This window comes from Hirundo rustica, chromosome W (genome assembly GCF_015227805.2).
Source record: "Hirundo rustica isolate bHirRus1 chromosome W, bHirRus1.pri.v3, whole genome shotgun sequence".
Taxonomy (NCBI): domain Eukaryota; kingdom Metazoa; phylum Chordata; class Aves; order Passeriformes; family Hirundinidae; genus Hirundo; species Hirundo rustica.
Genome location: NC_053487.1, coordinates 14,918,580 through 14,943,847, shown reverse-complemented (window position 1 = coordinate 14,943,847; position 25,268 = coordinate 14,918,580). Strand labels below are relative to the sequence as shown.

At 42.1% G+C, this 25,268-nt stretch overlaps 1 protein-coding gene across 5 annotated transcripts in view; it reads left to right on the top strand.

Annotated features, from left to right (window-relative positions):
* The first annotated feature begins 820 nt into the window (after positions 1 to 820).
* LOC120764846 (creatine kinase S-type, mitochondrial) overlaps positions 821 to 25,268 on the top strand; it is a 36,830-nt gene continuing 12,382 nt past the window's right edge. For 2 of the 5 annotated variants that reach the window (XM_040088960.1, XM_040088956.1), the window contains exons 1-5: positions 821 to 927; positions 16,805 to 16,978; positions 20,406 to 20,604; positions 22,380 to 22,475; positions 24,259 to 24,480. In XM_040088960.1, the coding sequence (XP_039944894.1) occupies positions 16,827 to 16,978; positions 20,406 to 20,604; positions 22,380 to 22,475; positions 24,259 to 24,480 (669 nt within the window). In that variant the 5' untranslated portion in view covers positions 821 to 927; positions 16,805 to 16,826. Of the gene's footprint in view, positions 928 to 3,059; positions 3,080 to 13,087; positions 13,108 to 16,804; positions 16,979 to 20,405; positions 20,605 to 22,379; positions 22,476 to 24,258; positions 24,481 to 25,268 lie in introns of those variants that run through there. The other 3 variants (XM_040088958.2, XM_040088957.2, XM_040088959.2) reach the window with 3 other exon arrangements.

Here is a 25,268-nt window from a genome sequence, read left to right as displayed (position 1 = left end):
GTACTCTGTCCAACAATGGCCATAAATTGATGCTCAGAGAAGAGAGCAGAACAAACATGATATTCCTTGATACTCTCTTAGCTTTCAGATATTTTCAGATCAGGGAATTCTGTTAGCCTGTTTTCATGTGTCTATTTAAGTCCCACAATGCATTTCTTCCATGTACTTGTTCAGTCTCCTGTTGAATCCATGTGAATGTCTTGCATATACATCATCCTTTGAGAAGGGAAGAGTGTCCAAAGGAGGGCAACAAATATGGTGAAGAGTCTTGAGGGGAAGCCTTAGGAGGAGCAGCTGAGGTCACGTGGTCTGTTCAGCCTGGAGAAAATGAGACTGAGGGGAGACCTGATTGCACTCTACAACTTTCTCGTGAAAGGAAGAGGAGGCGCAGACACTGATCTCTTCTCTGTGGTGCTCAGTGACAGGACCTAAGGGAATGGCCTGAAGTTGTGTCAGGGGAGGTTTAAGTTGGATATCAGAAAAAATATTCTTCAGCCAGAGGATGGTTGGGCACTGGAACAGGCACCCCAGGGAGGTGGTCACAGCATCAAGCCTGACAGAGTTCAAGAAGTATTTGGACAATACTCTCGGGCACGTGGTGTGACTCTTGGAGATGATCCTGTGCAGGGCCAGGAGTTGGACTCGATGATCCTTGTGGGTCCCTTCCAACTCAGCATATTCTGTGATTCTGTAAATGTTCCCCTTTCGCCACATCCTATTTATGTCCTCAAGGGCACCCTTGAGTTAGCAAGGTCATTGACATAACTGAGTGAAATAGGATTGGCCACTGCAGCAATTATTTCCCTTTCTGTGTCCTCCTTTCCTGTTCTCATATTACCTGGAATCCCATGAACACACCAACTTGTTATTCCCTTTACATTCTGGGCTCACTGCATGTCACAGGACGTGTCTACCTTCAGCCTCAAGGTCAGTTTAACTAACTCCATTGCTTATCTTATTTGAGGTAACTCAAATGGTGGCATTTCAAATACAAGGCTTAGTAAAAATTAATTGAAAGTACCACAGGATGTGGTGTAATTTTGTTATAATTTGTTGATTTGCATAACTACTTAGTGCAGAAAAACATCGGCCCACTGTGAATCTGTTTCAAATGTCAACCCTTAAATAACAATTTAAATAAGGGGAAACAAGTTCCTTTACAGAGGTTCAGAGAAATCATCTTTATTTTGGGAACTTATTGGAGAGTTTATAATTGTCAGCACTGTTGGGATTAGGTTTTCCTATTGTAAAATATGGTTGACTGATTCAAAAAGGCAAGCACTACCAACACCTTTCACTGGCTTCAGCAAGAGAACTCGAGGTTCTAAATCTCATCAGGTCAAATTTAATGGACAAGATCTTTATCTGGTAGAAATCAAAAAGTGTTGTGACTGAAGAGTAGTTATGTGACCTATTAAGAGTCACAGTCTTTTCCTTCTCTCCTCCTTTCATAGCAAGGAATTTTGAACTATTTAGTTTGTTCTTTTTAAAAAGAGGCTGATTTTTATACTGGTTCACTTACCTCTGGAATTATGAGGAGAAAAGAAAACAGAATTTTAGTTTATTTTTCCTAGAGACATTCAATGCTGTGATTAAGACATACTTATCATGATGTCTGCACTAACATTATTTATGCGCAATGGAGATTTTTATATTAAACAGAGATCAGTCAGAAAGGATCATGTCTTGCTCAGGCTGAGCTATGAGAAACTGAAACAAAACCCCTCCAATATTTTTTATGAGATTTAATGTTTTAATTTAGATCTTATCCTCTGACCTTGTAGAGTGATACAGCCAACCAAGAGCAATGTAAACTGTTTTTTAGACATCTAAAAATGATATACCAGGCATTTAGTCAATTATGACATTTCTTGCAGATGTTTCTAAAATGCCCACAACTGCTGTAGAAGGGCAGAGAAAAATTTGCACTGAGTTCTGTGGATCAAGCTAAGGATGACTCAAAGGAATTATTTCTCAAATATAAAAGACAAGTATCTTTTGTAACTCATTTCTCTACCACATGCAAAGTTCTGCTCAGTACAATATCATCATTAGACAGATAAATAGTTTAAAATTTACAGATATGTTGTTTATGTCTCTGTGTGAACTTTAGCCATGACTCTGCTATTCCTCTGAAATGTCACTCAGGTTCACATGGTGTGGTACTTAATATACCCATGACATGATTCAAATATTTAAACTACTTCTATTTCTAGAAATGTCAGCAGTCAGTCTGTAACCCTTGTACCTTCTTTCCATCCTTGGCTAAAGGAACATGTGCAGTCTAGTATAAAATAAAGAATAATCAACATTTATGTTCAACTACATGAATATTCACCTAAGAAAACAGAGCTGACAACTTTCTCTTTAAAATAAGTTCAAGAAAGTAATGGGTTAATTGCAAAAAAGTTTGTTTTTATTAAAAGTAGTAGCTCTGTAAGTTCCTTAAAGGGTAAAGTAGTTGTTTGTGCATTTATGATGATTTGGTTTCTGAAATGGATGGAATGGTTTCACCTCTGTGCAGATCACAGGATCACTGTGTGCAATATGACACTGCTGGAATAGTTTGAACAAGGTTGTAGACATGAATCAAATGTCCTGAAGCTTAGTTGGTTAGAGCATGGTGCTAATAACACCAAGGTCATGGGTTTGATCCCTGTATGAACTATTCCCTTAAGAGTCAAACTTGATGATCCTTGTGGGTCCCTTCCAACTCAGAATATTCTGAATAGAGAGGGGAGTTTTGGTTCAATAGAATTTTTATAAGTTATTAATCTAAAAAAGGCATATTTTTAGTGTTGGTAAGGGACCTGATCTATAAAAAATCTATTTCTTTTGAAGCCTATATTGGCCTTTAACAAAGACTGTAATCTAGATGTACTGTGAAGAGGGAAAAGTGGTCAAATGCCCTAAAAGAGGCTTTTTTTTTTTTTTTTTTTTTTTTCCAACTTGTGATTCAGCAGCTCCACCTTAAATGGTATTTGGAATCCTTTGGTCCATTTATAAGCTAGTTCCACAATTTCTGCAGTGACATCTACTCAATCTTGGGGCTGTCTTTTGTCTCTGCATTCTATGTATGGTAGGTTTTACACATATAAATAGAATTTTAAAACATAATACACTCCTGACAGAACATTAATGTTCTAAAGGCTGGTTACAGGTAGCTGAGCAAATCTTGGGGAGAGTAAAAAGGCTATGACCTCCACGATTTCAGATTGCTTTTGCTAATTCACTCGAAGTAATAGATTACTGAATATTACTCTAGGAAAGGCAATTCCAATTTGGCTCTGATTTTGCTTACCCTTTATAGGGTGGGAGATCAGTAATAATTGCATTCAGCCATGAAGAAAACTTGGTTTCTGCAGACACTTCCCAGAATCACAGAATCACAGAATCACTAGGTTGGAAGAGACCTCCAAGATCATCAAGTCCAACCCAACCCTAACCTCAGTTAAACCATGGCACCAAGTGCCACATATAGTCTTTTCTTAAACACATCCAGAGATGGTGAATCCACCACCTCCCCAGGCAGACAACTCCAGTACTTTATCACCCTTTCTGTAAAAAACTTCTTCCTAATATCTAGCCTATATTTCCCTTGGTGCAGCTTAAGACTGTGTCCTCTCATTCTGTTAGTTGCTGCCTGAAGAAGGAGACCAACTCCCACCTGATTACAACCACCTTTCAGGAAGTTGTAGAGAGTGATAAGGTCACCTCTGAGTCTTCTCCAGGCTAGACAACTCCAGCTCCCTCAGTCATTCCTCATAGGGCTTGTGCTCCAAGCCCCTCACCAACCTTGTTGCCCTCCTCAAGCATCTGAACGTCCTTCCTAAACTGAGGGGCCCAGAACTGGACACAATACTCAAGGTGTGGCCTCACCAATGCCGAGTACAAGGGAAGACTGACCTCCCTGGTCCTGCTGGACATACTATTCCTGATACAGGCCAGGATTCCACTGACCTTCATGGCCACCAGGGCACACTGCTGGCTCATGTTCAGTCGGTTATCAATCAGAACCCCCAGATCCCTTTCTACCTGGCCGCTGTCCAGCCACACTATTCCCAGCCTATAACATTGCAGGGGGTTATTGTGGCCAAAATGCAGGACTCGGCACTCAGACTTATTAAACTTCATCTTGTTAGACTCTACCCATCCATCCAATCGTTCCAGGTCTCTCTGCAGAGCCCTCCTACCTTCCAATAGATTGACACATGCTCCCAGCTTAGTGTCATCTGCAAATTTACTAATGAAAGACTCAATACCCTCATCCATGTCGTCAATAAAAATATTAAACAAAACTGGTCCCAACACAGACCCCTGAGGTACACCACTAGTGACTGTCTGCCAGCTGGATGCAGCACCATTCACCACCACTCTCTGGGCTTGGCCATCCAGCCAGTTCATAACCCAGCAAAGAGTGCTCCTGTCTAAGCCACAGGCTGCCAGCTTTTCCAGGAGTATACTGTGGGAGACAGTGTCAAAGGCTTTGCTGAAGTCCAAATAGACAACATCCATACCCTTCCCTGCATCCACCAGGTGGGTGACCTGGTCATAAAAGGAGACTAGGTTGGTCAAACATGACCTATCCCTCCTAAACCCATGCTGGCTGGGCCTGATACCCTGGCCATCTTGTAAGTGCTGCATAATAGCTCTCAATATAAACTGTGCCATTATTTTACCCAGTACTGAGGTCAGGGTAACTGGCCTATAATTACCAGGATCCTCCTTTCTACACTTTTTATGAACGGGAATCACATTGGCCAGTTTCCAATCATCTGGAACCTCACCAGTAAGCCATGTTTGTTGGTAAATGATGGAGAGTGGCTTTGCAAGCTCATCTGCCAGCTCCGTCATCACCCTGGGATGGATCCCATCTGGGCCCATAGATTTATGGACATTCAAGCAGCTCAGCACTTCCCTGACTGCCTCCTCCTGGATAACAGGAGGATAATTCTGTTCCTTGACACCATCCACCAACCCAGTATGACAATTATCCTGAGGACAAGTCATCTTCGCACTAAAGACTGAAGCAGAAAAGGCGTTAAGCACTTCTGCCTTCTCCTCATCTGCAGTTACTAAGTTCCCTTCTGCATCCAATAGATAACAAAGGTTGGTTTCATCCTTCCTTTTGCCATTAACATATTTGTAAAATGATTTTTTTATTATCCTTTACAGAAGTTGCCAAATTAAGTTTGAATTGAGCTTTGGTCTCCCTAATTTTCTTCCTACGTGCCCTAGCAACCCCTCTAAATACTTCCTGAGAGACCTGACCCTCCTTCCAGAGATGATACATCCTTTTTTTATTCCTAAGTTCTTTCAAAATCTCGTTACCCATCCAGGCTGGACTTTTGCCTTGTCGACTCATCTTTCGGCACACAGGGACAGTCTGTTCCTGTGCCCTCAAGATCTCTGTTTTGAAGCATGCCCACCTTTCCTGGACTCCTTTGTTTTTAAAAACTACTTCCCAAGGAACTCTCTGGACAAGCCTCCTGAATAGGTCAAAGTCTGCCCTCCGAAAGTCCAATATAAAAGTCTTGTTGATGCTCCTCCTAACTTCACCAGACATTGAGAACTCTACAATTTCATGATCACCATGCCCCAAGTGATCACTATGTCCACTTAATGCTATATGTTGTATGGCTTAGTGACTTTAGGTCAACATAGCATTTAATCCCCTCATAATCACTTCACATGTGAGATGACCACTCTATTAACTTTATCCACAAGATGGCTTTTAAGGAATTAATCAAAATTGTTCACCATAGGTGTAAACCTGTTGCATGGAAAATACATAGCAGCTGTTACTGAGCCAATTTTTCTGTTTCTTCACTTCTGTAAAAAAATATTTCTTCTTTCTTCAAGTTACAATACTAGTACAAATGTCCTTTGAAATAAAACTTTAAAGGACTTCTTACCAGTGACAAATTCCACTTTCAGAACTATTGAGCTGTACTTGAGCCAAAGGAATGCATAGTCCTGGAGGGATACAAAAGATATATTAACTAGTTATCATGAAGCAAATCTAGCCAAATTGTGAGCAGAATGACATAATAAAGGCAAAATGTATAAGGCTACTTGTCCAAGCATTTTGTAAAGCTATAAGTTAGATTCAAATCCCAGGAGTCATCAAAATGTCTTGCATCACACTTGGCTAACATGAGAATAATCCCTCCATCTGACCCACAGGAAAACCACCTGATGCTGGATACCATCTGATACATGTATATCTTACCCTCCACATTCAGCAGTTAATGGATACACAATTGTGGGTACTGCTGAAGCTTGTATCTGCCATCTGCAATGGAAAGAAAACCAGAAATATTACAGGCTCTGGGTGACAACAGAGCACAACTGTGTGGGGTATGGGACAATCACCCCAGGCAGTGGTACAGAGAAGCAGAATATCTAATGACTTGATTAAGACCATCACATTATGACCAGTATCTGTTGCAAGCCACTTGCATTGGATAGTTGGCGAGCCAAACCCAACAGTGATGCCATGTGCGGTAAACACGTTTACTCTCCCAGTTGCAGCATAGACTGGTATAGCAGTGCACAAAGTACATTTTTTTTGTATCTCTGTGACCTGCTATGGTATTTGAGAAGCTCCTGCTTCTTTCTAGTTGGCATTCTCTTTCTGCTATTCTTCTCATCAGCCTGCAATAACATCAATGATGTCTTAATCTCTGGATCTGAGTTAGCGTTCCAATTTATATTTCTACACTGTGAAACAACAGTTCTCATTTATTTACTCTGGATTGTTGTGTTTCCTGATGTTCGAAGTTTTGCTTATCTGTATATAGGATATATACAGTGCTCTAGATTCAAGTGTCTTACACTGAAATGGTTCATTTTAGATAATTTCCCTGAATATTTCTAATACAGTGTGCAAAATAGGTTAGGAGCTGAAATCCCTGACATCATCCAATTAATAAAGAAAGAAGCTGTGTGTAATGCTTTAGAAAAGCACTCTTATTACTATGGGAGTATCATCTGAGTGACATGGTTGTGGTCTCTTGCTACAAATCCTAAACATTGTCTTTCAAATATATAAAACAAAATTACTAAACTTTATACTTAGTTAAGATCCATTTCAGTCCTATATGTTTCCAAAATAAAGTGCAAGCATGTATGTAGCTTGTGGTGCATTGAAAGAACTAATTTCTACAGATTGATGCAGTTATATACCAATTAGAAGAGTGGTGGGTTAACCCTGGCCAGCAGCTAAGCACCACACAGCTGCTCATTCACTCTCCCAGCCCACTGGGACAGGGGAATAAATAGGAAGAGGAAAATGAGAAAATTAATGGGTTGAGATAAAGATAGTTTAATAAACAAAGGAAAGAGGAGGAAAACAAAATGAGTGATGCAAAGGCAATCGCTCACCACCTTTCACAAGTAGACTGATGCCCAGCTGGTCTCCAAGCAATGGCTATCTTCCAAATCTCTCCTCCCCTCAGTTTTTATTGCTGAGCATGATGTTGTACTGCACAGAATATCCCTTTGGTCAGTCTGAGTCAGCTGTCCAGGTTGTGTCCTCTCCCACTCCCAGCCTACTCACTGCAGAGAGCAGAGTTGGAAAAAAGAGAAAGCCCTGATACTATGCAAGCACTGCTCAGCAATAGGTAAACCACTAGTGTGTTATCAACACTGTTTTAGCTACAAATCTAAGTCACAGAACCATACCAGCTGCTATGAAGAAAGTTAACTTGACTCCAGACAAATCCAGTACAACCTCTATACATTATTCCATACCATTTATGTCATGCTTGGGTCCCACACTATCCAATACATCCTCAATCACCACTTCTGTTGGGGAGGATGAAGCTAGAAAGCCCTATAAATATGACTGCTTAGATTCTGAGAATGTGAAACTTGTAAGTGTGATAGAATTGAAAGCAAGTTTCGATGTCTGAGATGTCCTAGTTACTGAATGTCTGGAAAACAATTATATGGCCAGCTGAAGGCTACCTGCAGATAGGTCCAAAGGTCAAATGGGATGTTCTGTCTCACCCCCCAATGTATGGTTCATCCCACACCTGTAACCCTCCCCTGAAGTATCAGGTATCTGTAACCCCACTGGCCCAAGTCTTGTTCCAGCCCACCTTGAAGCCCCCTGATAAGGGGGCCGAGAGAGTGGATCGGCCTCTTGCCTGGCACCCTTCCCCTAGGACCTTCCTCTTGGAATTTCCTCTCCCTACATCTCCCTTCCCCCACTCCATACCTCTCCCTTCCCCCACTCCCTAGGCCTTGCCACAAGTTGCGCCTGGCAACTCTAAGCAATGCCCCATACCCTTTATAATAAACCTCATCTTCTAAAACCTAACTTCAGAGATCTCTCGTCTACATCCATCCATACCGTCCTGGAGTCCGGCGAAGCAATATCTACAACTTCCCCTTCCTGTCTCTTGCTATACACACAGATATCATTCCCTTAGTCTATGAGCCTCCCCTGTAAAATGTCCATGAAATGTCCATTGAGTTCACTTAGTCTGTGATTCAGGCTCCGTTCATTATGCTGGTCACTCAGGACAGGAGACATTTCACATTGTGTTGAGTTATTGGATGCTAAACCCAGCTCAGATTGGGTTGCTGCTGTACTTGGTTTCTTGCAAGGCTCATTCTCTGTTGGTTTAGGTGATTCCTGCTGTTGTACTTTCTATAATATACGACTCAAATCATGGGTTATTTTCCCCTAGGGTTAAATCTCCTTGAGGTGCACAAGAGATTTTTCCATCATCCCACATTACCCAGAAATTATGTCTGGGTCCTTGACTGAAAGCAATCTCATGAATGGATTTGCCCATGATATCTTTCCCAGCCAGTTCTCTATATGTACTACAGGGATCTTATGTCCTTCTACAGCACATAGAAGTTTTGTTTGGGCAGGGCCAGGTCAGTTATTTGATTCTCTGGTATTAACCAGCCAAGTGGCTTCTGATAAATTTGCATCCCAATGCTTCTATGTTCCAGCAGTTGTTGCTTTCATTACAGTCTTTACCAGTCCATTGTATCCTTCAGTGTTTTCAGAACCTGGTTCATGATAGGGAATGTAGTACATACAATCCTGTTTGGCAAAACACTGGAACAGGTTGCCCAGAGAGGTGGTAGATGCCCTGTCCCTGGAAACATTCAAAGTCAGGTCAGACAGGGCTCTGAGCAACCTGATCTAGTTGAAGATGTCCCTGCCCATTGCTGGGGGGTTGATCTAGATGACCTTTCAAGGTCCCTTCCAACCCAAACTATTCTATGAAACTATGATCAATGCCATGTTTCTTGGCCCAGCTGCTCATGAAGTTGCTTTGGAAATGAGTCCTGCTGTCTGACTTGATTCTTTCTGGGGTGCTGTGCTGTCACAGAACTTGCTTTACAAGGATCAGGATGGTGTTTCAAGCGGTGATATTAGTTACAGGGTGTTTTGAACCTTCTGCTGATCACTTCCACCATGGTAATCATGCAGTGTTTGCCTTGGTGGATTCATGGCAGTGTGATAGAATTGATCTTCCAGGCCTCCCCATATTGATACTGTAGCCACTGTTCCCTTTACCAGAGAGCCTTTACTTGGCTTGCTTGATTATGGTGCATGTTTTGCTTTCATGGAAAACCTGTGTGATGGCTTCAGTGTTCATACCCATCCCTGGATGTATACATTGCATTTCTTCCTAGATGTGCAGATGTTACATGGACCCACTGAGCTGCAAATACCTCATCCTTATTCTCCCAGTCCAGGTCCATCTGTACCATTTCAATTTTACAACCTTGTCTACCTGTTTGTTGTTTCGATGTTCTTCAGTAGCCCAGTTCATAGGCACATGAGCATCTACATGACGTACCTTTACAGCAAGGTTCTCTACCTGAGCAGCAATGTCCTGCCACAATGCATCAGCCCAGATGGGTTTACCTTCGTGCTGCCAATTGGTCATCTTCTACTGCTGTAGCCAACCTCATAGTACATTTCCCACCATCTATGAGCCAGTAGAGAGATAGAATACTGCCTGACATCAGGGGGCCAGGGCACTCTGGCTAGCTCTGTCCCCCGGCCACACTGGTCAGGAATGCTGTCCTTGGTCTGCAAGCAGTCCAAGTAACAGTAGAGAGCAGAGCTGTTTTCTGCTCTCTTGGTCCCAGCTATCCTCAACGTCTAAGTTTGAAGCAAGGGTCATAGAAGGCTCTCTCTTACAGAGGTCTTTATTCTTCAAGGTGGTAGAAGAAAGAGAGTGAGGGCAGGGTTCCTTGCTAACATTTAAACTGGGGGGCAGAGAGGGTGGGGCAGATAGGTGATTGGCCCCAGGTTAACACAGGGCAGGGTCAGGAGAAGGGACAAAGGGACAGGGGAGGGGAGGGGAAAACCTGGGGTAAAAACCAAAATAAACCAGACACTGGGGGGGTAACAGGAGCAAACCACAACTTATCAAAAACCCACCACCACAACTGCCCACTTTTCTTGTTCAGTAGTCTCTAGGGCCAGTTGAATGGCTTTCACTTCTGCCAACTGACTTCTCCTTTGATGGCCATTACTGAAACTTGGTGGGGATGAATATCGTGACTGGTGTGCAATCGCAAACTACCAATGGTGACAGGCTTTCCAGAAAGGACAGACAAGGAAGGAGGGGTTGAGAGGTTGTCCTCTATGTCAAGAAATTGATAGGTTCTGAAAAGCTGTCTTTGAAGAATAGCCATGGACAAATTGAAAGCTTATGGGTAAGAATTAGAGATCAAAGCAACAAAGGGAACCCTATGGTTGGTGTTTACTACAGGCCACCCCATCAAGGGGAGCCTAATAATGAAGCCTTCTTGCTCCAGCTACAGGAGGCATCATGTTTGCAGGCTCTTGTCAGAATGCTGGCTTGAATCAACCAGCAGATATGATTAAGTCATTATCCCACTCTACTCAGTGCCATGCCAGGAATACTGTGTCCAGTTTTGGTCCCCACTATACAAAAGATGTGGAAAAGACAGAGAGAGTCCACAAAAGAGACACAAAGATGATCAAAAGAGTGGGAAACATGCCATATGAGGAAAGGCTCAGAGAACTGGGTTGGTTCAGCTCTGAGAATGCTTAAGTGACACCTTATCACCATGTTCCAGTGTTTAAAGGGTGGCTACAAAGAAGATGGAGACTCTTTTTACAAGGAGTCACATGTAAAAGACAAAGGGTAATGGATACAGGTTACTCCTGGAGAGATTCCGATTGGACACAAGAAGAAAATTTTTCACAGTGAGAGCAATCAGCTATTAGATTAATTTCCCCAGAGAAGTGGTAGATTCTCCAACACTGAACACTCTTACAATTTGGCTGGACAGGGTGCTGGGCCATCTGGTCTAGACCTTGCTTTTTCCAAGAAATGTTGGACCAGAAGATCCTTGAGGTACCTAGTATTATACAAGTCTATGAAATCTGAAACACATCTGTTTTTCTCATCTGACATGTGACTGAAGTACAAAGTAGATATTGGTCTGCAAGTCAAATTCTGAGGAAGAAAAAAAAAAGCATTCTCTTTTGAGAAAGAAAAAAAAATGCATTCTTTTCTTCAGTCTTTTATAGAATGGGTCATTTTCTCTGTTAGACTCCAAGATCTCCTGTACTCTAGACATAATCCCAAAACCATAGCTGCACTGGGAACATACTGCTGGGAATAATTAACAGAGCACGCAAATTCCTGGTAAATATCTTCTTGGATTACCTTCCTGGATTAACTTCCCAGAGCAATGTTGCCCACAATGACTTCCACTCTCTAAACAGCTCTTTTCTTCCCCAGCTCACTGAAAATACATACTACAGGAATTTTATAGGAAGATGTAATGAGGCAGGGTCTACACATTTTTATCTTTAAAAGAGCCCTCCCTCCACCACCCTAATCCTCAAACTAAGAACATTATTGAATTGCAGCAAGGCCTCTAAATTTGAAATCATTTATGTTCATTCTTATTTTAAAGTTGTGCAGTACATGTGGTATAAATCCAAAGGAGATTCTCTCTTTGTCTTGAAGAATGAAAAATCTCCATTTCTTGAGAGACAAACATAATCCTAGTTTGGTACCTCAAGACTGATTGTCACGTTAAGAAGGGAGATTTCCTCAACCCTTAGTGTGGGGAAATTTACTCGACCCTTAATATCTAATGTCTGTCAGTGCCCCAGGAAAGCCAAGATCCTTGTGCCTGACCAGACTGTCAGCATCCCTTTATGGGCACCCTTCACTGAACAGTCCTGCTGGATTAGAGAGCAGTTCAACTGATTTATTCAGAGAAATACGCCAACAGGATAAGGGAGACCCCTCAGGGGGTCTTCCCACTTTATGACCCTTCAGCGGGCCTTCCATTGTATTCAAGTATGTTCTCTGCTGCCGGTGATTGCCAACGCCCATGAAGGACTCACACTAACAGTTCACAGAATAACGCTCTTTGTCAATATAAATTTGTGACAGGTTAAGGTTTGAGGATTGCTGGTGATAGGTTCCGACTGCTGTAGTATTTCCTCACGAGACTAGACAACCGCCGATGGCAAAAGTAAGAGTCTGCTCTCTGGCTTCAGGTGGGATTTTACAGCTTTTATTCTCAAGTCCTGCCCTGCTTTGCTGGAGGTCTCCCCCGATCGCTTCCCAGGCCAGAGAGAGCTGGCCCCTCCCCTGCCGGGGCTTTTTCCCCCAGGGGGCAGGGCCCAGAGGCAGGGCCAAGAGGCACCACCCAATAAGGGAGAAGTGGGAGGGAACAGGGCTGGGTTACATTTCAGTGTGGGGGATGGGCAGATCATAGGCCAGATAGATAGAAAAAACATTACAAATCCAATGAAATATAAACCAAATTAATGCATTACAACAGACTGCAAAAACATGTTCAAAGCAATATAAAGACAAGCTCTAATCCCCAGTAATAGTATTCAGTGCACATAGAGTATGGTTCTTATCCAACAGGCATCCCTATGGGAGAGAAGAGAGGTTCAGCCCATCGATTGATCCCAGCAGTTATGATGGAGTTTTCCCTAACTTTCCCCCCATTCTTGACTTACTTTTATACTATTTCTTTGTGTTTAGGTGGAGATTGAGTGACTCTAGTCATGCATACCTTTGTTACTGATTGGTGCAAAATTCTCTCGCTTCACTATTAAAGGTACAGTCAAAAAAATATAGAACACATTCCCAGTGAGGGCTGGTTGTACCTTGGAGGTGGATAACTTTGTGATGGAGGTGTGCTCTAACATTACAATTAGGCTATAATGAACCAAGTTCATCTGAGGACAATGATTTCACCACAGTTGTTGGCTCAGCAGCAAGACATCTATCTCCCTTGGTTGACAGGTGCTATGTGGTTTATCAGCTGCAAAGTACAATTGAGTTCCCCTCCCTGCAATGATTTCAATGGAGCCTGGCTGTGGTGTTTCCACTCCACTCCAGCCTCTGTTCCATCCCCCTTAGCGGGTGCTATGGTTGCAGACTGTGTGTATGGGGAATCATTGCGGAATAGGTCTCGAGCATGACAACCACATTCCATCCAGGGAGCAGCAACTGTATTTTACCCTATAATTTCTGTACCATCATAACTTCTGTTAGAATGTGAATATAACTTCTCCGTTTCCTCTAATTTTACCCCCAGCTATCTTTCCACACTTATCCAGAAAATGCTACTTATAATGTGCCTCTGCTAAGTGACACCTTGTGGCTTGAAGAAGTCATCTTACTTTGCCTTCTTTAGTCATATTTGTTGTTCTGAAAAATGATTGTATACTTCCATAGTAATCTAAATGTCAAGAACAATAATACTGATCCAGACCAGGGGTCTTCATAACCTAGTACTCTGTCCAACAATGGCCATAAATTGATGCTCAGAGAAGAGAGCAGAACAAACATGATATTCCTTGATACTCTCTTAGCTTTCAGATATTTTCAGATCAGGGAATTCTGTTAGCCTGTTTTCATGTGTCTATTTAAGTCCCACAATGCATTTCTTCCATGTACTTGTTCAGTCTCCTGTTGAATCCATGTGAATGTCTTGCATATACATCATCCTTTGAGAAGGGAAGAGTGTCCAAAGGAGGGCAACAAATATGGTGAAGAGTCTTGAGGGGAAGCCTTAGGAGGAGCAGCTGAGGTCACGTGGTCTGTTCAGCCTGGAGAAAATGAGACTGAGGGGAGACCTGATTGCACTCTACAACTTTCTCGTGAAAGGAAGAGGAGGCGCAGACACTGATCTCTTCTCTGTGGTGCTCAGTGACAGGACCTAAGGGAATGGCCTGAAGTTGTGTCAGGGGAGGTTTAAGTTGGATATCAGAAAAATATTCTTCACCCAGAGGATGGTTGGGCACTGGAACAGGCACCCCAGGGAGGTGGTCACAGCATCAAGCCTGACAGAGTTCAAGAAGTATTTGGACAATACTCTCGGGCACGTGGTGTGACTCTTGGAGATGATCCTGTGCAGGGCCAGGAGTTGGACTCGATGATCCTTGTGGGTCCCTTCCAACTCAGCATATTCTGTGATTCTGTAAGATTGCATAAAGATTCACCTACCTTTGTTTTGAATGTTTTTCCCACTAATTGCCTTTAATGGACTGTATTCTTATATTGGAAAAGGCAATGAAGAGCTGACCTCTATCCACGTTTCCCATGCCACTCAGGATTCTTAGGTCCTTACTCTATTCCTCTTCCAAACTCTCTCTTTTTGAGGCTGATGAGTTCTGGCCTACTTCAACTTTGTTCATATGGGAAAAAAAAGCACCAAGTGTTTAACAGGTCAGGCTAATATGAAAAAGTACATGAGTTTCCGTAGGTGATGGCACTGAAACTTAGCACCTACTGTGCTGGCTTGAAGGCAAAACTAGCGAGAGACTCCAAGTCAGAAAAAGCAATTTAATAGGAGAGGAAAAACAAAAAGTAAAATAAAATAAAACACATGCAATGGTACAAAAGGTCACTGACAGAGTCAGAATACAACCTGAAACCGTGGTGGTGGCAGTCCAGATGAAGTGGTCTTGTTGAAGCAGTGTTCTTGCAGAAAGGTCTGGTAGCTCTTGTCCTCTGGGAATCCAGTGGGAAAGGCTGCCTGTGCTGTCCCAAGGCCCCGATTATATCCAGGTGGGAATGCTTGGCTCCTCCCCCTGGGCGGAGCATCTCACAATGGACTGATATCATTTTATCAGTTTTGCAATGGGTCCTTGATTGCCTATTAAACAGAGATAGCTCCTGGGGAGAGTTATCTATGAGTCATGCAGGACGGTATTGATGGGCCATTAACAGAAGATAGTCTGGAGGGAGGGGGCACGGGAAACAGTGGTGCACAACAACATTTCATGTAGATGGTGATAGAATACATACTTTGGGCACATTTTACATTGTAACCTAGGACACCTACCTAATGCCATATTCTGTGACATCTGACTATTCTGACTGGACAGCCACTTAGAGTCACCTGGAAACATTTTCAATAAAAATATAGACCTCATACTTCTGACTTTGCAGGATGTCTTATCCCACTCTGTCGCTATTGTATTAGGGACGGCTGAATAACGACACAGACTCTAAGGTCTTCTCAGAAGGCAAGTCTCTCCATTTATTATAAATCACATCTTTTATAGATGGTTCCAAGAGAGCTGGACATGATTGGTCTTCCAACCAACACCTCTCACCATTATTGGCTAATTAGAGACAACACCTCTTTGTAAACATCTTGCAAGTCCACAAGTGCAAAAACAACAAGTGCAAGGATTGTTTTTAATTCCTTCATGGGTTTTCTCACAGCTTTGCAGATCAGTGTATGGGAAAGTTATGTGACTCTCTCTCACAGGCTCTGCTGCTGTCTGATACTTGAAAATTCCTCTCTGATCAGGCTGTCAGTATCCACACTACTCCATTCCACAAATCCATGCAATCTACAATCAGCATTATATCATTTATTATACTATGAAATATTCATACCCTCCATATGATTATGATGCCTTGAAAGGTTACCTAGAACAGAGGCTAGACAGTGTTAAAGGAATAAAGTAGGTATTTATTAAAAGGCCTTCAGAGGATACATCTTGGGCAGTACAAGAGCCCAGCCATGGCTGCACCCAAGATGGACACCCAGTCACAAGTTTCACACTTTTATAAGTCATGGTCCATTTACATATTGGGGTTAATTGTCCAATTACAGCTTCAGGTTATAAAGTCCCATCCTCCCAGATTGCTCTCCTCAAACTGCTGTTGTTTATACTGTTTTGGGCCTGAAGCTGCAATGATGCCCTTGGTTCTCGGGCTGGAAAATGTAGAAAGATTGTTTTGTCTAACTACACTGTGAAGAGAACTTGCTAACACTTTATTTGAAGTTTAGAGTTATATACCAATGCAGTACAGAATCTGGAAAATATGAAAGCTAAAACTTAAGGCATCAATTTCAACCTCCTTTCCTCTTACCCCTTTCACCAAAATACTTCTTCCATTTTATATACTTTTGTCTGCCATTTCTTACTCCAATATTGAACCATTTTGGTCAGCAAAAAGACAACTCTGTGTAGTGCATTTTTGCTATGAAGCAAGCTAAAGGATTCAATTATGGCCCTAAATCATTAACAGAATTAAAATACTCTGGGTGTTTGGTTTAGAATTGTGTGCTCAATATAGCACTAAAAATCAATTAATTTCCAAGTCTACCAGAGGTATATATATAGAAATACAGTAAATTCTAACCATTTTTCTTAATGCACTGTTTCAATGCAAACCAATAATTAAAATCATTGCTTCATTTATTGGACTACAGTTAAAAGTTAGGGTTTATTTTTTATTTGCATTGTATGGGGTCTTCTGTGTTGATTTCAGGTTGTCTTCTCTTTTAGAAATTGTATCCTTTCAAGACAAATGGCTAGCACATTCTGTCGTCTCCTGGCTGGCCGTGCAACTGCTGCATCCTTTGCAGCAGCAGGCACAGGGATCCTAACCACTGGATACCTCTTCAATAAGCAAAATGTTAAAGCTACTGTTCAAGAAAAACGAAAACTCTTCCCTCCAAGGTAAGCTCTTTGGGTTAACTAGTCAGTTGGGCATAGGGCCCAGCTAACTGAGCTAGTCATAGCATTTAATTCTTTGGGGGAGGAAGATCTCCATTAAAGCTGCAGAGCACCTATTCCCTCACTCAAACACACCATCTGTGTCTGCATACGGATTGTTAACTGTCAGCCTAAAACCCATCATCCTTTATTAATAACCCCAGTTTTAGATAGCACTGACAATGGCCTTCAAGGACAGAAAATAGGAATGTTAGATCATATCAATATACTTACAAAATCATTGACAAACAATTACAATCCTGAAAAATGGTTCAATTTTTAGGCAAAGCACCAAATCAGTCCTTATTTTATCTTGTCAGTTCTTGAATGCTTTCAGTATCTATTGGACTGATTGCATAGATTCTAATATTAGGAAGCATAAAAGTATTTTAATTATGCAAGTAGTAAAGAAATGTCTTCTATAACTACTGTACTTTAAATATTTCTAATTCTGTTTAAAACCTAGTTGGTTGATAATTAGAAACTAACTACAAATATGTACGCTGACTTTGCTGGCCATATTTGTGAAAAAACAAAGCACCCCAAAAAAAGAACCAGACTTTGACAGACTTCTTTTTTTTTTTTTTTTTTTTTTTTTTTTTCCCATGGCAAATATCTTAGTTCAAATAAACTCTTGTAAATGTAATGGGATTGTGCATAAAGAAAAGTGCTATCAAAAAAAGATAAATGTGATCTGACTCACAAAAATGCTTTCTGAAAGCATATCTTCATTTTCTCTGCTCTATTATACTGTACAGCTTTTGGTAAATAAAACCATTAAAACAACTCCAAATATTGTAAAATAGATTCCTAGCTGATATAGATCAGAGAGCTACACTAATGTCCACAAAGCTGCAAGAATATCTCAGTTCAGAATGAGAGCTCTTATTCAGTCAAACAAAATTAATTTCCTATTTGAACAAAACGGTGTTAGAGCGCTTTTAATTCTCAATAAGTGTCTTCGCAGAGATTTTATAGGCTTTAATACACTTTCAAGGATTCATTTGTCTGGTTGCTCTAAGTGACAGAAAACTGCTATTGTCTGTTAGTGGGATTGCCCAGCAGTGCAGTGTGGAGTACTTTGTGTGACTTCAATATACCTCCCTTCCTAAATTTCAGTGCAATGTATCGTGATGGGTTATCTTTGTCTGGCTGCCATATGCCCACACAGCCACTCTCTTACTCCCCCTCATCAGCAAGACAGGAGGAGAAAATAAGGTTAAAAACACTGTGGGTAGAGATAAAGACAAAGAGATTGGTCGCCAATTGCTATCACAGGCAAAACAGACTTGACTCGGGAAGAATAATTTTAAAAATTGCCAATCAGTTGTAACAGAGTAGGATACTGAGAAATAAAAACAAAACTAAAATCACCTGTCCCCCACACCCCTCTTCTTCCCAAGCTTGACTTCACTCTTTACTTTTCAACCTCCTCTTCACAAAGCAGCATAGGCAGAGATGGGGAATGGGAGTTCTGATCAGCTCATAACACTTTGTCTCTGCTACTCCTTCCTCCTCATGCTGTTCCTCTGATCTAGAGTGGGTTTCCTCCCATGGGATACAGTCCTTCATGAATGTGTTGCTTTTGCATGGCCTGGTTTTTGGTAGCGGGGGGGCCACGGAGGCCGCTTCTGTGAGAAGCTTCTAGAAGCTTCCACCATATCCAGCAGAGCCAATCCCTGATGGCTCTGAAGATGGACCCGCCGCTGGACAAACCTGGGCCAATTAAGAGATTGGTAACGCTGCTGTAATAACATATTTAAGAAGAAAATCAAAACAAAGTGAGGGCACAGTTTTTTCCTAGCCAGAGAAGAGGAGGTGAGAACATGTGAGGGAAATCAACATGGCGACACCAAGGTCAGTGGAGAAGGAGAGGGAGAAGGTGCTCTAGGCGCTGGAGCCAGGATTCCTCTGCAGGCCATGGTAAAGACCATAGTGAAACAGGCTATCCCCCTGCAGCCCATGGGGATTCTGGGGATTCACAGGGGATGCAAAGATCCACTCACAGCCCGTGGGGGAGGTGCCCATGCCCAAGCAGGTGGATGCCTGGAGGAGGCTGTGATCCAGTGGAAGACCCCGTGGAGAGAGGGGTCCCCTGCTTCTAAGCTGGAGCAGCCTGTCCTTGGAGGACTGCACCCCGTGGAAGAGTAACCCATGCTGCTGCAGTTTTGGAAAGACTGTTTGCCCTTGGAGGGACTCATGTTGCATCAGGTGCGGTAGGACTGCTGCTCGTGAGAGTGGACCCATGCTGGAGAAGTTCACAGAGAACTGTCTCCCATGGGAGGGACCCCATGGCATAGCAGGACTGCTCTCCTTGAGCAGTGGAAGAAAACCTTGGTTGATGAACTGACCAGAACCCATATGCCCTGTCTCCCTGCACTGTCAGTAGGAAGGAGGGAGAGGTTGGGGGAAGAAAAGGTGTTTTAAGGGTTTATTTTCTTCTTGTTATCCTCGTCTGATTTTGTTAGTAATAAATTCACTTTGTACCTCCAAGCCAAGCCTGTTTTGCCCTTGGAGTGTTTTCTCCCAGTCCTTATCTCAACTCATGAACCCTTTGTTTAATTTTTTTTCTCTCCTCTGCCCAGCTGTGGCAGAGGAGGGGGAATGAGCCACTTTTTTGGGTGCCTGGCATTTGGCCAGGCTCAAACCATTACAATGAACTTCAGTGTGAATCCCTCTGAAGAACAAACTGCAGTTCTTCAAGAACTGCTCCTGCATGAGTCCTCCAGAGACCACAGTTCCTGCCAGAAAACGTGCTCCTGCATGGTCTACTCTCCATGGGCCACAGTTCCTGCCAGAAGTCTGCTCTATCATTGGCTCACCATGGGCTCTAGCTTCCCTGTGGGCACATCATTCTCCTCTGGCATGGGATCCTTCATGGGCTGCAGGGGTTCAGCCTGCCTCACCATCGTCTTCACCACAGGCTGCAGGGGAATCTCTGCTCCGGCACCTGAAGCACCTCCTCTCCCTCCTTCTTCACTGACCTTGATATCTGCGGGGTTGTTTTTCTCACATTTTTTCCTTACTTTCTCTCACAACTGCTATGCAATGTCTTTTACCCTTTCTTAAATATGTTATCACAGAAGCACCACCAGCTTCACTGATTGGCACAGCCTTGGCCAGTGGTGGGGTCCATTTTGGAGCCCACTGAAACTGTCTCTGGGCATGGAGGCAGCCTCTGATTTCTTCTCATAAAAGCCATTCCTGCAGCCCCTCCACTAGAAAAATATTGCCACATAAACTGAATATATGTATAAACCAAGAAATTATTATATATTTCAGCTATGCTGTGTATTCCATATTTCCTGATTGCTAAGTAGTTTCTTAAACTAGCAAGGAATACTGTTTAAAGATATCAGATCAAGTGCTTATGATGTTTTTTTCTCTTCAGTGCAGACTATCCTGATCTCCGCAAACATAACAACTGCATGGCTGAATGCCTCACACCAGCAATTTATGCCAGGCTAAGGGACAAGATGACTCCCAATGGCTACACCCTAGACCAGTGTATCCAAACCGGGGTTGACAATCCTGGCCATCCTTTCATTAAAACTGTGGGCATGGTTGCAGGTGATGAAGAATCCTATGAGGTAATTTTCACAATGCTATCATATTTTTTCAGTTTGTATGGTATATTTCACAAGACCTCATTATATGGACACATATTCTTAGTAGAATATGGACTTCTAAGAAGAATTGTGTCCCAGAGAATATATATGGGGCAGATCATGTACATTTTCCCCACTCTTTATGAGGATTTGAATGCTATTATACATTAGGAAATGCAGTGAATATGAGGCATTGCTAAAGGAGCCCTCTCTACTGCAGTCAAAGTCAATAAAATATGGCTGCTTGGGAGCAATCCTTTATTTGCCTCCAACAGCTGCTCTCTTTCTTAATACCAAACATAGTTTATTGAAAACCAAGAGACATCAAAATAAAGATGATATGGTATTACCGTGATACGCAATGCAATCACACGTAGACAAGAAATTTTGCAGAGCAGAGAAGTTCCTCCGTGCCAGCTCAAAGCTGAGTCCGGGGCGGAGAGCGACCTCCTTGTTTATTTCTTACTTTTTATACATTTGTGGGTCTGGCCAAAGATTGGCTTCTTGGGGTTTTTCACCCTTCAGCCAAGTGGCTAGACCAACTGTCAGTTACAATTGTTTTCAGGTTAGAATTATGCAAACAAAGGACAGAGAATGAAAAACAAAGGATTTGTTTATGTTACATATGTAGGAAAAAGGTAGAAACTGCTTCTAATATTGCACCATAGCTAAAAGATCTGACTCCATTTTATGAAAATTCAAAAGGTTTTTAAAAACTCAGAAAAACCAAGGCAACAATATGGAAATTACACTGTAAAGCAACTGTGGCAGAACTGAAAAGAAAATGGCTTCTGTGAAGTGCTGGGCATCTTTAAGCCATAACTAGTGGACCCTGGCAAAAGCCAAAAACAGTATTAGTATATAAAAAAGAAGAAAATCCTTGTTTTTATTGACCCGTGTGGCCTGCTTCCTTCAGTCTACCATACAATAGTATATTATTATATAATCTCTTAAGAGTATCCCAAATGCTAGGCTGCTCAACATGGAAAAAGACATCTGGTATTCTGGTACTACCAGCTTCTGTGATTTGTTTTACTTATTTAGACATAGTGACTGCCTTGAAAAGCTCTGCTAGAGTTATTGCTACACGAGAGAATGAAGGTGTGATTGCGATCAGTGTTGACATACCTGTGCTAAATGGTTCTAAGTAGTACCAGTAGTCAATGGCAGCGAAGACAGGTATTCTCATATGACCTAAGAACAGGGCACAAACTGCCTGGGGACTGAACATGTATTTTAGTTGCTAATAAATCCTGAAATTTAATCTGGTTGCCATCACATATAGTACCTATCTGTGGTAACTAGAATAAGCTTGTAAGTAAAGTAAGGTGCAGTTTTTGATGTGAAGGTGAGAAACCACTATAGAGCACTGCTTAGGTCAAAATGACTGAAATCCACCAATAATCTCCCAATTTATTGTTAGGAGACAAAGGGTGAAATTCCATGTTCTGCTTCTAAGATGTACAGGGAAAACTCAGAGCAATTGCAAAACTCATGGCAAACTACTGGCAGTTACCATCTGCTACATTAACAATAGATCTATTGAAAATAGATTTTGAGAGGTAATTTTTTCAAATTTCCAAAAATACAACCCACATATGACCCTTCCCTTTATATTTACCCCTGTTAGCACTTGCTAACATCCATGGCTATCATCCAGGAGCATGTACCAAGGAATTTCCCTTGAGACTGAAGTTAGTGCATTAAAGTGTTTTTATGATAGTGAAGACTTTTTGTAGATTCTCTTGACTCCATAGGTATTTGCTGAGATTTTTGACCCTGTCATTAAAGTGAGACATAATGGCTATGATCCATGCACAATGAAACATCACACAGACCTGGATGCATCCAAGGTAGGATTTAAATAAAATAATGAGGAAATCAAGATTCAATGCTGCTGCTTACAATGATGATCTTGTATGTGACAGTACATTTTCCCCCCCGATCAAACTCCAAAGAAAACTGGTTAAAGAAACTGGAATGCCACAAATTACTGAAATGGCACATCCCACAGGGAGTATGTCTAAATGAAGCGAGCTCTGGTTCTGTCCTTTCTTATTGCAAGCCTGTTAGTTTACAGCTTAGATTTGCTGGGGTTTTCAGCATCTGACAAGCTAGCATCTACATGGCCTTTCTTCCTCTTCCTTATTCTTTTCTTCTAATTTCCTCTCTTTACTGGACCACTTTCACCTGACTACTTTATTCAATTACACCCTGACATTATGCAGAAGTGTCAGAGGTACAAGACTGCAAAAGAATCAAGCCAGGAGGCAAGAGTGATAGCAAGACAGACAAAACAGTGGGTCCATCAAAGGCACATTTTCACAGTACCCAAGCAAGTAGAGAACAGGTGAACAGTTCTAGTTACAGTAAATAGGTTCAGCCAACAGGCCAGTGATTGACAGAAAAGCCCATAGTGACAAGGCAAGTCTGAGGTCAGGTCAGCCAGGCACGGTCAGGATAAACAAGGTACAAGACCAAGCACATGCATACTTACAAAGTAGCTCAGACAAGGACTGAAAGATGCCTTAAATTAAATGCAGCTCAAACCAAGGTGTAAAGACGGCAGATGAAACTTCTCAGAAATATTTTTCAGACAGCTATTTTCAAAGTTGTTGGATCCATGGTTACACAACTGTGCAATATCAGAGCTGGATAAAACCCAGTGGAGAGACGGTGAAAGAGGTTTTCAGAGATCCTTGGTGTGCTTATGGCCCTAACAGCAAACTAGTTGCATTCCTACCTTGTTCTTAACAGAGGTATTGATCCCAGCTGGTACAAAACATTTGGGCCTTTTCCTAATGGCACTGTGAGCCTGTTCATGAGCTAAAGTTAACCATGTATTTAAGGATCAGAGTGAAAGCATTCCCCTTCTCCTGCACACACAGTCGTCTTAGCCATTGCTTAGTATTTCCTTCATAGTTCAATAATGGCATTGATTAGTATTATCTTAAACTTTCTTCTTTCAAAAGAACTTCCACACCTGGCCTTCTTTCCATGTTCATATCCATGTTTCCAAAAGCAATTCAGATATTTTCATATTCTGTTGTGTTCCTCTGAGGAATGGTTTTTCCCCTCAGAGTCCCTCTGAAGCCTGCGCCATGTAGTTTAACCCTTCTTCCCTATTTTACCTACTCCTGACCCTATTGGTTCAGGGCCAATATCTTTCCTTGGCCCAAAAACTAGATAAACCCCCATCTCTTCCTGTTCGCTCGCTCTCTCTCCTCGCTCTCCTGGAACATCACTTTGAGAATAAAGCTTGAAGTGAAGCTGGGGTGAGAGCCACTCTTGAAATCTTTATTCTGTCTCTCTGAAATATATTTCCCTAAAACCCCTGAACAACTGAGCTAGCTAGAGCCCAGGGGATGGCTAGAGGGAGTATATTTCAATATTCCATGCCAGAGCTAAGAAGGATCAGCTGGTTACTTCGCCACATTCAGTCAGCAAAAGAACTTTGTAGTTCCTAAAAAAACCCTTAGTATTTGAAACACTGAGGGGTTCCTAATGTTCTGTGATATCTAGAAGAGGTCATGATTCCTGGGCAGAAAGGTGACCCATTTTTTATGGTGGGATTTTTAAATGGTGGCATACAAAATGGGTGACTGTATGTCAATTAAAAAAACATTTTTCCTTCAGATCACTCATGGTCATTTTGATGAGCGATATGTCCTCTCATCACGAGTACGTACTGGTCGTAGCATCCGGGGTCTTAGCCTTCCTCCAGCTTGTACCAGGGCAGAGAGAAGAGAAGTGGAAAACGTTGTAGTCACTGCTCTAGCTGGGCTGAAAGGAGACCTTTCTGGAAAGTACTATAGCTTGACAAATATGTCTGAGAAGGATCAGCAGCAGCTTATTGATGTAAGTATAACTCCATGTTACATCTGGCTTTTGCATGTGTCCTCCTTTACTAAATGAGATGTCTTTCATGTCTATTTCTTCTTGTGTATAGGGGTGACTGATACCAGAACAGGTTGGTTCTCTGGATCAGTGTCAGTGTCTGTCACAGGGGTTGGAGTAAGTGCAGGACCTGTCACCACAGCTCAAGCAGCCACAATGTTTATCATTGGGGTTGTAGAAGCTTCAGTGCCTGTCGTTTTGTTGTCAGATTCAGAGACCTTCTCTTCCCCCTGAGGGTACTGAGTAGTGTAGAACAGGACTCTGTAGGCATTAGCCAGGCCCCAACAGGTTGCAGTGATTTGTGTCTTTCTGGAATTGCCAGGGTGACAGCATACTTCTTCTTAATATTTTACTAGTTTTTCAGGATTCTGCACGTTTTCAGGGGTTCCAAAATGTTGGAGGTGGTCACTGTCCTAGGTACTTGCCCATACTATCTCACACACCCTTCCATTCATGACTATCCCTCCTTGTGACAGATGTCTGGGTGATGTTCTTAAATAGCTGTTTAACCTTAAGACCTGAACCATATTCAGCAACATGCTGGCCCTCTAGCACAAGGATCAGGTTGGTTTCAAGGGTATGCAAAGGATATTCAAAATCTTTAAAGTTCTCAAATGCTAGCGTAATCAGTGGAAGGAAGGAAGGAAGGAAGGAAGGAAGGAAGGAAGGAAGGAAGGAAGGAAGGAAGGAAGCAAGCAATGTCCCCCATAGGTTGGCTCTCTGTGAGAGAAAAAGATGTAATTATTAAT